Genomic DNA, 12,957 nt, shown 5'->3' on the forward strand with positions numbered 1-12,957 from the left:
CTCGGCCGTCGGCTGCCGCACTCGGGCGGGCGGAGGCCGGGGCGCCTTGGCGTCACCCGGCGGCGGGCAGAGGTCCCCCAAGAGCAGCCTCCACGTGTTGGGGGGCGGACCCCGCCGTCGGCGTCTGTGGTTCTTCACAGCACCTGTCGAGGCAGGTGTCCGAAGGAGGCGCCGGTGGGAGGCTCTGGCGCTTCGCCCTGACTGGGAAGACGTCCCCCAGGCCGGCCTCGGGCCGTGCAGGGAGCGCAGGAGGGCCTGAGGCAGGACCGCGCGCGGCCAGACGCCTTTTGGGTGACACGGTTGCAGGCGCAGGGCTGGTCCCATCCGCTGTGCCCGACTGACGTCAGCCCGCCCCCACCCCGGGCGGGATCTGTGCAAGCTGCCTGGCATCTTTGGCGGTCTCCTGACCGGCCCGGCTGCCTTTGGGTCTTGTGGCTCCGGGTCCCTGTCCGGCTGCCCAGCACCCGCTTTGTCAGGGCACACACAGTCCTGGGTGCAGCGGTGGCAGTCCCTGACCCTTAGTGGACGGAGAAGTGTCAGGGCCCGTGGCGATGGCTGACGGGGCCTGGGCCATCCGGGGCTCTCGTCATGGGACTATGGGCAGAAGTAACGACGCCTCTGGCTCAGAGTGAATTCTTAAAAGCTTTTCTGATATGGAGTTGGCACACCATGCCATTTGCGTCCGACTGTTACTTTGATCCAACAGTCGGTCTCTGCCCCTGACTTGGGGCCTTCACAGAGCTTTGTCTGACATCAGATCAGCACATGCCCCGTGCAGGTGTAGGAAGGATGGGGTCTTCCCCTGCATTCCTGGCCGGGTGCGGTGGCTCCCACCTGTCTTCCCAGCACTTTGGGAGGCCGAGGCACCAGGATCGCTTGAGGCCAGGAGGTCGAGACCAGCCTGGGCAGTTTGGCAAGACCGCATCTCTGAGAAAAGAAGTTAGCTGGGCACTTTCCAGCCACTCAGGAGGCTGAGGCTACAGTGAGCTGTATTTGCACCGCTGCGTTCCAGCCTGGGAGGCAGAGCGAGGTCCTTTCTCTCAAAATAAAAATAATAAAAATGCAACAAAAATAAAATAATCCCTTCTTCAAAGAGGGATCTGCTGTGCCTGCCCAGGCCCTTCCACAAACGAGTTTGGCAGAACGTGGAGGGGGGAGGGTTTAAAATAAACACGAGATATTGATAGGCGGAGGCGAGAAGATTGTCTGAGCCCAGGGGATCGAGACCAGCCTGAGCAACTTGGCAAGACCTCCTCTATAATAAATTAAAAAAACTAGCTGGGTGTGGTGGCTCACACCTGTCATCCCAGCACTTTGGGAGGTGGAGGTGAGAGGATTGCCTGAGCCCAAGGTTAGAGACCAGCCTGAGCAACTGGGCGAGACCTTGTCTCTATAGTAAATTAAAAGATTAGCCAGGCGTGGTGATGCGCGCCTAGGTTCCAACTACCTGGAAGGCTGAGGCAGAAGGATCGCCGGAGCCCAGCAGATCGAGGCTGCGGGAGCCATGAGCGTGCCACTGCACTCCAGCCTGGGCGACAGAGTGAGACTCCGACTCAAAAAATACAAATAAAATAGAATAAAATAAAGATGAAGCGAAGCAGCGCCCTGAGGTGTGCCTTGCCCTCCCCGAGGCCTGCACAGGAGGGGCAGAGCTGGCAGGATGGGGCCTCGAGGCTGAGGGCAGCGCCGTCCCTGTGGATGGTCTTCAGCCTGGACGTCGGCGCTTCCTTACCCAGGCTGACCTGGCGGCCTGAAGGGGTTTGCCGACCAGGTTTTCTGTCCGTGAAGCGGACTCCGGGCGTGCTCCCGTGATTGGCGGTTGCGTTTTGGATGTCTGAGATGGGCTGCGTTTGAGCCGTGCCGGCCGCCTGGCTTCCGCTCGCCATGTGCGGGCAGCAGGCTTGGCGCCGCGTGCCGTGCGTCGTCCCTTCCGGCGGGTGCCGGTCACCCAGGCCTCCGCTCCCTCCGCAGGGCGCCATGGTGGAGAAGAGGATCCTGGCCAAGGTGCACAGCAGGTTCATCGTGTCTCTGGCCTACGCGTTTGAGACCAAAGCCGAGCTCTGCCTGGTGATGACCATCATGAACGGAGGCGACATCAGGCAAGCCCGGGTGGGGAGCGGGGCCTGGCCGTCCGAGCCGGCTGGCGTCTCCGGGCCCCAGGGCCTCGTGCCCATCCAGACCCCCTCGCCCTCAGGAGTTGGTGTGCTGTGTGTGTGTGTGTGTGTGTGTGTGTGTGTGTGTGTGGTGTGTCATGTGATCTGCAGTATGTGTGGCGTGTGAATGACGGGCCCCGTCCCGTGTTGGGGGCGTGCCCGCCGTCAGGCCCTTGTGCGGGTGTGGACGTGCATGACGCTGTGAGCGGTGCGGCGGGGGGAGAGCCTGGGCGGGGCTGAGGGCCTCCACGAGAAGGGCGGGCACGTGAAGGCAGACTCGGCCAAGCCCATGCCTGGGGCTGTGCCCCGTGTCCAGCATGGCGGCCACGGCCTCGCATCGCCCGGGAGAGGAGGCTCTGCTTGCCAGCCTCGTCCCAGGCCTGGACTTGCCCTCCCTCCAGGGGAGGCCTGGGCTCCTGGGGATCAGCTCACAGGCCTCAGAGCAGCAAAGACCCCCTGCTGGTCGGGTAGCTGAGCCGCTTTTTGCCTCCGTGTCCTGCTCGGCGAGATGGGCGTGAACACCTAGGTCCCTGGGTGTTTGCACGGAGCGGTCGTGCCAGGCACGGGTGAGGAGGCCCGGGAGGCAGCCGTGGCTGCTGTGGCCAAGGCACTGGCCCCGTCCGTACGGGATTCCTCCCGCTGAGACTGGCTGGCCACTTTCCAGATGAGGCGTGAGACTGAACACGTGACCCTGTGGGATCCCAGGCAGAGGCAGGGGAGGGCGTGGAGTGGCCGTGTCACCGGCCACCCTTCCCACTGAGTTCTGGCTGCCATATGACTTTCCTGTGGTCTCCTGGTCTGCACCCCCTCCCTGGTGGTCTCCTGTTTTTATTAGCCAGTGACATTCCTTTGACCAGTGAGCTTCTACTTCTCTGGAAAACACGAGAAAGGACATTGTCTAGGGGAGGAGAGAGGCTGGGGAGAGAAGCCTTGCAGCCGAGCCCACCAGGGAGTGCGCCCAAGGCGGGGCGAGGGAGCCCGTGTCTCGACGGCCCCCGACGGTTCCGTGGGGAGCCCAGGCAGCACGTCCAGACCCCCTGCCCCTCCCCCGTCCGTGGCGTTGCGAGGCAGCGGTTTCTGTATCTGTGGCCAGGACAGGGAGGGACCGGGAGCTGGTGTGAGGGCCCGCGTCGCCCTGGGCGGCTGGGGAGGGTCCGTGTGTTCTGAGGCCTCCAGCATGGCGGCCTGGGGTCTCCCTGGATGCACGCCGAGGCGAGCCCCGAACAGCCCCACCGCCGGCCCCAGCCGTGGCCTCGAGCTGCCTCCCTTCCGCGGCCTGCTGCCTGCTCACCTGTGCTTGCCCTGCTGCGTCCGCCAGGTACCACATCTACAACGTGGATGAGGAGAACCCCGGCTTCCCGGAGCCTCGCGCCATCTACTACACGGCTCAGATCATCTGCGGCCTGGAGCACTTGCACCAGAAGCGCATTGTGTACCGCGACCTCAAGCCCGAGAACGTGCTGCTGGACAATGACGGTGAGGGGGGCATGCCCGCTACCATCCAGGGGCGGCGGCATCGGGGGCGCCCGGTCGCAGCCTTGGGCACGTGGAGGAGGCTGGGGTGCCCCAGACGCCTGGAGCCACAGAGCCGGTGCCGTGTCCCCCGACGGTTCCGTGGAGAGCCCAGCCATCCACACAGCTGGTCCTGGCGGCCAGGCCTCGTCACCACACTTTCTTCCCGCCCGGCTGGGACCACTCAGGGATTCTCCTCAGATGGCGGACATGAGGCTTGAGGCCCCCAATGTCCGGTCAGGCAGACGCTCGGAGGGAGGGAGGGTGCCCCAGGGAGGGGTCTGGGAGGACTGCGCCTCCCCCCACCTGCAGGCACGGCCCTCCCGGGCTCTCCACACCCTGCCCCACTGCGGTCTGCCAGGGAGGGTGTGTGTGGTGTGGCGTGTGTATGTGGTGTGTGTGTGTGGCGTACGGCGAGGTGTGTTCGGTGTGGTGTGATCTGTAGTGTGTGTTGTGTGTGTGGTGGACTCTGTGGTGTGTGGCACGATCTGTGATGTGTGGTGTGTTCAATGTGTGGGGTGTGGTATGGCGTATGGTGTGAGCACGTGCATGTGGCTGGGGATTTGGCCTGTGGTGCGGGGCTCGCGGCCCCCAGGCGCATGTGTGCACGTGTGTTTGTGCGGTGGGTGGCTCGGTCCCGCCCCGGGCCCTCTCCCCTCCCGGCCTCATCCGAGCCGCACGTGACTAGGCCCATTGTTCGCAGGCAATGTCCGGATCTCCGACCTGGGGCTGGCAGTGGAGCTGCCAGATGGGCAGACCAAGACCAAGGGCTACGCGGGGACCCCAGGTAGGCCTGAGTGTGGGCTGTGTGGCTCCGCCTCCCTCCAGGGCTGGAGGTGGCACAGGGTCTTCACGGCCACAGGTGGGTGGCTTGGTCTCCACAGTCTGTGGTCTCCCTGACCTGGGGTGGGTGACAAGGGGTCTCCACGGCCCATGATGTGTGGCCCAGGGTTGCCGCGGCCTGGGGTCTCCACAGTCTAGGGTGGGCGGCAAGGGTCTCCACAGTCCTGAATCTCCAGGGCAGGGTAGAGGCACAGCCCTGCCTCCCCCAGAGTACTCGGCGCCCCTTGGCCACCGGGGACTCACCCAGCGTCCCGGGATCTGTGACTTCCGTGGAGACAGCCCTCTAGCTGCACACACTGCTCTGGCTCTGGGCGCGACACACCGGGCCCTGTGGGTCAAGGCTGTCCCCCTGTGCCTTGGGGGGCCACGGGTTCTCTGGGCACCTGCAGGGTGGGTCATTCAGCAGCCTGAGTGTGAGGCTGGAGCAGGAGTGTCTGTGACAGGGGTTGTGGCACAGGGCTCTGGGCGGGGCCTGCCCCCGGGCACTGCTCCACTTCAATGAGACCCTTGCAGGCATCCGCAACGCACAGTGCGTTTGACCACGTGCATGTGTGGGCTTGCGTGTGTGTGCACATGTGTGTCTCCGTGCATGCACAGCCTGTGTGTGTGCATGTGTGTGTGCTATGTCTGCATTTATGTAGGGTGTGCATGCATGTGTGCCTTGTGTGTGCAGGTGTGTTTCTGTGTGCATGCACCTGTGTCTGGGCATTAGGCGTGTGTGCCCACAAGGGTTCGCAGGCCGCTGTGCACATCTGTGCATTGTGGGCCTAAGTACACACGTTTATCTATGTGCATCTTGTGCATGCATGTCTCTGTGAATGCATGTGTCTGTGTGGTGTGTACAGAGGCGTGTGTAGTGTGGTGTGATCTGTATGTGTATGTACAGGCAGAGGCACGTATATAGACAAGTGTGTGTATGCCCGCGCTTCTGTGAGAGCACACACGTGTGTCTGTCTCTGTGTGAGTGCACGTGTGTGCCTGCGTCTGTAAGTGCAAGCACTTGTGTTTGTGGGAGTGCACACATGCGTCTCTGTGTGCACACAAGTGCTTGTGTGAGTGCACCTGTGTGTGAGTGCACACGCATGTGTCTCATGTCTCTGTGTGAGTGAGCATGCATGTGTCTGTGCGTGAGTGAGCTAACCTGTCTGTGTGTGCACATCTGTGTGTGTGTGCACTCCTGGGTGTTTGTGTGAGTGCACACGTGTGTCTGCATGCCCTCGTGGGTGCACACGCACAGCGTATCCGGCCTCCCCGCCCCTTGTCCCTCTCCTTGCCCCCTTCCTGGCAGGAGAAGTGGCACGTGGAGGAGGGAAGAGCCCTCCGGGTGAGGCAGAGCAGGGTCCACCCTCCAGGCCTGCCTGTGGCTGTGACCTTGGTGTCCTTAGCCTCTGGCCTCTGTGCCGACCTGCGCCACACAGGCCCGTGGGGGGTCAACGCATGGCTGCTCCTGGCGCCCGCGTGGAGTGGCTGCCCGTGTGTCCCGCCCCGCCCCGCCTCCTGTCCATGCTCCCGAAGGCTCCGTGGGTCCAGGCTTCCTTTTGTCTTCTCGGAGCAATTCCTCCCCCTCGGGGGTCGGGGGAACTGCTGCCCCGTGCTGCGGTTGTGCAGGCTCTGTCCATGCCCGTCCCCAGGCGGGGTCGGAGAAGGACATGTCCACAGCCCCTCTCACAGCCGTGCTGCCTCCTGCAGGCGTGGCTGGTGTGGGGTCGGCAGCCGCGGGCACTTAGGGCTTCGGGCAGGTGCCCCGCCGTGGCAGGTCTGATCACTTTCTGGAAGGCAGCCCGTCCTGGAGCAGATGCCAGCTCGACAGAGCCTCTGTCTGCCTCGTTCTCACCAGGGGATCCGTGCCCTGCCGTGTGTCTGCAGAGGGGGCAGACACCACGTCACCGGAGTTTCCACACCCTCACCAAGTCGGAGGCACACGCGAGGCAAAAGGGCACTTGCGCCTCGCAGGGCAACGCGCCCGTGAGCCTCGAGGAGGATGGCAGCGGCCCCCTCTGGGCTTGACTGTGCGGCCAGGTGGCCACCAGGGGCCCCGTGGCCCCGACGGCTGGCTTCTCTGAGCCCCCACAGGACCTAGCCCCCCCACGAAGGCGTTTCTCCAGGGACATCTGCATGGCCCTTGGCCCGTGCTGCTGGACAGGCTCTGGCTGCGACCCCAACACAGCTTCTGAGGTGCCGAGGTCAGGGCAGATGTTTGGAGGCCGGCACGAGCCCAGCGGAGCTTCCTTCCGGATACTTCTTCCCTGTCCTGCTCACTCCCAGCCGGGCCTGCCAATGTGTAGCGGGAACTCCTGCTGGTGCTCTGAGCCCCAAACAGGATTCTGTTCGGCGATGCCCTTCTGCTAGTGCCAGGCCAGCCCGGGCCATGGGCGGGGGCACCCACCACTTCCCAGCCAGCAGGGGACAGTTGATCCTCAGAGGACTTGTGAGTGGATGAAGACAGAACTCTCTCTCATCAGTAAACGCTTATCGCCACCTGCGCAGATGTACGCACCTCGTGAGACCTGGATGCAAAAGGATACGTCATCTGGGCTGCGTCCAGTGGAACTGCCTAGAAGGGCTGCTGGGCTCCTTGCCCAGGAGGGGAAAAGTGCCCTGTGGCCCGGGGTGGCCTTTCTCTTGGATCCTCCAGTGGTGGGAAGACTCTGGCTTTAACCTAGGAGCTGTGGCCACGTGCACGATTCTCATGGAGTCTGAGCAGAAGTCTGGACAACAAGAGAATCGCTGGTCATGCAGAACCAGGAAGGGACGTCCAGGGCACAAGGTTCTGCAGAGTTTGATTCCTGCCACTCTTCCGGGAACCTTGATCCTGTGGTCACGTCGGCTTGACCAGGAAGGACCTTCACTCAAAACATTGAAACTGATCTGGCACAGAAGCCCCATGCCTGGCCCTCGGTGCCTCCTCCTGGTCCCGGGAGCCAGTCATGGACCTTAGAAACTGGTGTGTTCACCGCGTGGGCCAGACCGGCCCTCACTCAGGGGGCCGTCGGGGGTGGGAGGCCCGGAGCTGGTGCCACGGGTATTGACAGCTCGCATGACCCCCCCCATGGCCACGCAAAACTGGCTTGGGGCATGGCAGACTGGTGCCTGAACGACCCCTGGGGCCTGACTCCCCAGGAGCAGACGTCCACCAAGGACCTGCCGTGAGTGTGCCTCTCTTGTCTAGAGCGTGGCAAACAGCACCCAGGATGCGGCCCGTGGCATGTGGCCTGGGCAAGTGGCCGCACATCCTCATCTGGAAGCCGGGCATGAGTACCCACCATGGGTGTGCGGCTTGAGTGGGCTGCTGGGCCCGGGCCCTCAGGGCCGCAGTGTCATCATCCTTGTGGGATCGTGGTGGCCTGGAGGGCCTGTGGGGCACAGAGGTGGCCCAGATCTGTCAGGTGGGTGTGAGGCTGGCCCACGGAGGCAGCAGAGGCGACAGGGAGTCTGCATCCACCCTAGGAGAAGATTCCTCACAAAGAGAGGGATGCTCTGACAGTGATTGTGACCTGGGGGCTCCCTGGAGGGGGCCAACAGAGGCGATGTGGCCCACCGGGGCCGTGGGAGGTGGCAGTGTCTGGGGCTGCCTGGCAGGGGCCTGCTGTAGCCTCAACAGGTGGAAAACGCTGCAGACAAGCCTGAGGCAGAGGCCAGTAAGGAGTGTGAGGCCCTGCACCGGCCCAGTGAGCGACCTGGGAGTCTGGCGTCACGAGCCCTCACTGGACCCATCTCCTCCGCCCGGGAGAGGAGTGAGGAGGCTGGAGCGGCGGGGCGGAGCTTGGAGTGCTTGGCCTCTGGGGTCAGGCCACCGGTGACAGGAAGCCTCCTCCAGGGTGCGGGGGACTCGGGGAGACTGTGGGAAACCGGCAAACCGGCAGGTGCGAGCCTGATGTGATTCCAGGGGAGTCTTGGGTGAGTTTCCGAAGCAGCCGTGTGAGCCTCGAGTTGTGGTCACAAAGAGCTCTGCTACTCACGAGACATTGCGGCTGCAGCCATGTGTCCAGCACCATCCCTCCTCGAGCCTGGCTGGCATGCACTCAGAGACGCGGACCGGGAGTGTGCACAGACGCAGGGAAGCGTTTGGAGGTCACATCACACGTGCTCATGGACGAACCTGATGCTGGACCACACGGGCTGTTTCCTCTCCATCGGGAGGCCAGGGATAGGCAGCAATGGGATCTCACCAGAGGCCTAAGCCCATGTGCTGGGGACAGCAGGAGCAGAGACGGTAGCGCGGCATCACAGCTGCTGGAGGGCCAGCGGGTGAGGGCACCCAAGACAAGAATGAGGAGGCAATGTGCTGAGCTGGTGCCAGACCCCCTGCAGCCATGCTTCCGTGCCGTGTACCGCTGGCAGCCTCTCGCAGGTGGGTGTGGCCACAGGGGGATTGTGCGAGAGCAGCTGGGTTCCCACAGCCAAGACCCCAGACAGAAGACGGAGGCTCATCCTCTGGAAAGGATGTCTTATTTCCCCTGCATGGCCACACCAGGCACCTGGAGCCAGAGGGCAGGGGTCATGGGTGGCTGAGGCTCCCCGGGGCCCATATCCAGCCTGGCTCACAGAATGTGGAGGGGCCATCTGCATGACCCAACCAGCTCAAGAGGAGAAGGCAGCAATGCAGGAGTCTCCCCAAACAGAGGTCCGGGAGGTAACCTAACGGGGCAGCCAGTCAGCAGGCCGCTCGGCCAGCCTTGCGGTGTCCCAGCCTTAAGTGGGAGCCAGGACCAAGGGTGTCTGAGCCTCTGAGGAAACTGGGAGCAGACAGGGAAAAGCAACATGACGGGAGCAAGACCATGGAGGGAAAGGAGTTTTACCAGTCTGGTCTGTCATTAGTGTCTGCAGAGGAACCAGAGGAGACGTTGCATTTGCAATGCAGGAACAGGATGCTACAAAAAATGGACATTTACAGAGCTCTGGAAAACAGAAAAATATGGATGAAGTGAGACACCCAAGAGAAAATTTGAAAGATAAGTTTGGATTTATCCCAGAAGAAGCTCAAAGTACAAAAAGATGGAAAATAGGAGAGAAAACACAAGAAAATTAGAATACTGGCCAGAAAGCCCAACATTTGAACAACAGTCATTTCAAAGAGAAAACAGCATTCCTGGAGAGGAAGGCACATCACTGAAATCCCCCAGCATGCCTGACATGAGCTCCCATACTGAAAACATTCTGCACAAGGGATGGAAACAGAACCTCACCCACGCACATCACGGTGCAACCTTAGGACAAGGGAGACACCATGAGTGTCTAGGAGGGACAAGAAGTTTCACACAGAGGATCAGGAGACAGAGTGGGTTTGGGGAAGACGATGGAAAACACCTTCCAAATCCAGAGAGAAAGCGATTCCCAACCTAGAATTTTATACCCAGCCAAGCTAACTGCTAAATACTAAGGTCTAGTCTTTTCCAGACATGGAAGTTCTTGGAATTGCCCTTCCTCAGCACTCTTTACCAGGAAACCACTTGACCAGAACAAGAGGCAAAAGGCAGAGCATCCAGGAACAAGGACAGAGAGAGAGAGGGGCAGAGGGCTTCAGGAGGACATGGAGGTTCGGGGCCGCTAGTCCCACACCTGAGTCTAGATTACAGCAGCGAAGAAGGTCCCAGAAGCCTCTGTCATGAGGATGAAACTGATCAAATAGTTCACAAATCAGAACACAACAGGGGATTAGAGCATCACCAGAGAATGTAGGGTTGAAATGGCAATAAGTACAAAGAAAACGAAGCAAATGGGAAGCAAAGACTATTAATGCAATCTGGGAAAATCAAAAAATAGGTTGGAAAGGAAACACAACTCCTCAGTTTTTTTCTCAGCTAGGGTCGGCACTGGGTTAAATGCTGCCCACCCAGCGGTGTCTGGGGAGAGACAAGGTCATATGTGTGTGTGCGGGTGAGAGTAGGGGGACAGGTGGCCTCCAGGATGGGAGGTCGAGGAGGCCCTGGCGAGTGTACATCATGCTAGCAAGAGAAGCGAGCCGTTAGAGGTTCTAAATGCTCAGCTGAGAATTGCGGAAAGGGAGCGGGTGAGGAGGAGGCGTGGGGAGACGGCCTTGTAGAATTGTCTGGTTCTCCACGTGCCCAGGAGACTTTCACGCAAACCACAATGGGGTGGTGGAAAGACCACAGGTGGCTCAGGAAGGGTCTGACTACCAAGCCCAAGGGCAGCTGTGGGTGGCTGCTCCAGGTGGGTGCTGTGGGGCCCGGTTGGAGTCCCTACTGTCACCGGCCACCGGTGCCATCTCAAGCAGCTCACCAAGCCTGCAGGGTCTCAGCTTCGCCCTCTGAGCAACGGCACTCACGCCTCGTAAGAACGAGGACTAGATGTCTGCCCTGGCACTCGGTGGGCACAGGAGTGGGTGTCAGTCGCAGTGAGTGCAGTCGTGGGTGCTGAGAAACCCACGTCAGGTGGAACAGTCTCCAGGCAGATGGCGTGCAGCCCAGGCACACGTGCCTCACGCTCAGCCCCAAACAGGGTCCTGGGACATCCTCCACCGAGGTGGGCTGCCTGGGCTTGAGCAAGGGACCAAGGAGCCACCTGCATGCCTTCCTGCCCTGCCACACCCTGCACCCTGTGCCTGTCCCAGCGTGTTCGTCCACCTCCCCTGAGGCTAGGGTGCCGGCCAGGGAACGTGAGACCCTGTACCACGCATGCAGGCAAGGGTTCTCACTCCCGGGGACACTGGGCTGTGCCTGGGGCCCCTTCACTGGTCACAGCTGGGGGAGGCTTTGGCCCCGGGGGCAGGGCCCGGGATGCCACTCACGTCCCGTGACACCCAGGCAACGCCACCACGGAGGACTCTGTGTGGAGTGCCGGGACCTCACACAGTGCATCGTGGGGCATCGGCGCTGCGGCCCCGGGGGGCTGGGCCACGGGAAGTCGCACCCTGGCCCCTCACATCTTGTGCTTGGCAGGTTTCATGGCCCCAGAGCTCCTGCGAGGCGAGGAGTACGACTTCTCCGTGGACTACTTCGCCTTGGGAGTCACCCTGTTTGAGATGATTGCTGCCAGGGGACCCTTCCGGGCCCGAGGAGAGAAGGTAGGCGGCGGTCCACGTGCTCTTGTCTCTCTCGAGGCTGAGGCCCCCATGCTCCCCCAGCGGGCGGGCAGCGCAGCCTGTGTCCCGGGCAGACCACGGTGGCAGGGGCTCTTCTGCGGGGCCAGAGAGGGGCACTGGCTCGCTGTGGGGCCTGGCCCTGGCTCCAGGCAGAGCCTCTTCTGTCTCAGTGGGTGGTGTCCCAGCCCTGAGACTGGGGGAGGCGCTGCTGGGAGTGGCACGGCCATCCTCGTGCCTGGAGCGGGCAGGGTGAGCACACTCCCACCTGAGGATTTGCCGCCGTGCGGGCTCGGAGGGTCCAGCCTATGTGAGGCCCTTCCTGGGAAGCTGAGGAGGCCATAGGGGTGGGCGGGTGCCCGGCCTATCCCAACCTCCACTCGGCTCCCAGGGGAGCAAGGCAGGTGCTTTCAGGACGGGGGTGAAGCCCTAGCGAGCTGCTCGTCCCCCCCTGGAATGTCCCCAGCTCCCGCCATCGTCCCTCCTCCTGGGGCACGGGGTGGCGGCAGCAACCTGGCGTCCGTCCACCCGCACAGGTGGAGAACAAGGAGCTGAAGCAGCGCATCCTGTCCGAGAGCGTCAAGTTCCCCGAGACGTTCAGCCAGGCCAGCAAGGCCTTCTGCGAGGCGCTGCTGGAGAAGGACCCCGAGAAGCGCCTGGGCTTCCGCGACGACAGCTGCGACGGGCTCCGCGTCCAGCCCCTCTTCAAGGACCTCAACTGGAGGCAGCTGGAGGCCGGTACTGGCGGGCGCCTCGGGGCGGGAGTGAGGGCCCAGCCCCCAAAGCCCGGCGCCGCTCAGCACGCGGGCCCTGACTGAGCAGGGCAGGCCTGGGGCCGGGGTCCCGGGGGATGAACTTGTGGCTAGCCTGTGGAGGCCTGAGACCCCAGCCGCCACCCCCCCCGTGCGTGACGGAGCCCGGACCCACCGAGGCAGCACTCCCGAGCTGTGTGCTTGGAGAAATCCACTCGTTCCAAGTTGCACGTTGACGGTGCTGTGCCTGTCTCTGCGTGTGTGCGCTCACGCTTGTGTGTGTCTGAGAGGGAAGCAGGAGGCATAGCCCTGCCCCAGAGCCGGCCGTCGGGTGGCAAGGGCAAAGGACAGGGTGTGGGCAACAGAGTGGCAGGTGTGAGCTGCCCCGAGGGAGATGGCGGCGCTGTAGGGAGGGGTCAGAGCAGTGGTCAGGTTCCACGGGGAGGCCCACGCGTCAAGGCTGGTGTGGCCAGGAAGCCCATGGGACTCCTTGGGGCCACAGGGTGAGGGGGGCTCTGACCCTGTAAAGAAGGCTGAGACTTTTTTTTGAGTTGGAGTCTCACTCCGTCACCCAGGTTGGAGTGCAGTGGCATGCTCGCAGCCACCCCAGTGTCAACCTGCTGGGCTCTGGCGATCCTTCCGCCTCAGCCTTCCAAGT

General features: G+C 62.5%; 1 protein-coding gene across 1 annotated transcript in view; it reads left to right on the plus strand.

The window, feature by feature from the left end:
* The window catches only part of GRK1 (G protein-coupled receptor kinase 1), a gene marked incomplete at its 3' end in the record, with an annotated part of 13,087 nt that extends 802 nt beyond the window's left edge, over positions 1-12,285 (plus strand). The window contains exons 2-6 of the mRNA XM_008068810.1: positions 1,972-2,099; positions 3,472-3,629; positions 4,369-4,452; positions 11,408-11,532; positions 12,084-12,285. Of these exons, the coding sequence (XP_008067001.1) occupies positions 1,972-2,099; positions 3,472-3,629; positions 4,369-4,452; positions 11,408-11,532; positions 12,084-12,285 (697 nt within the window). The remainder of the gene's footprint in view (positions 1-1,971; positions 2,100-3,471; positions 3,630-4,368; positions 4,453-11,407; positions 11,533-12,083) is intronic.
* Positions 12,286-12,957: the final 672 nt, after the last annotated feature.

This window comes from Carlito syrichta, unplaced genomic scaffold, assembly GCF_000164805.1.
Source record: "Carlito syrichta isolate Samal-C Ts95f unplaced genomic scaffold, Tarsius_syrichta-2.0.1 Scaffold109674, whole genome shotgun sequence".
In the NCBI taxonomy this organism is placed as follows: domain Eukaryota; kingdom Metazoa; phylum Chordata; class Mammalia; order Primates; family Tarsiidae; genus Carlito; species Carlito syrichta.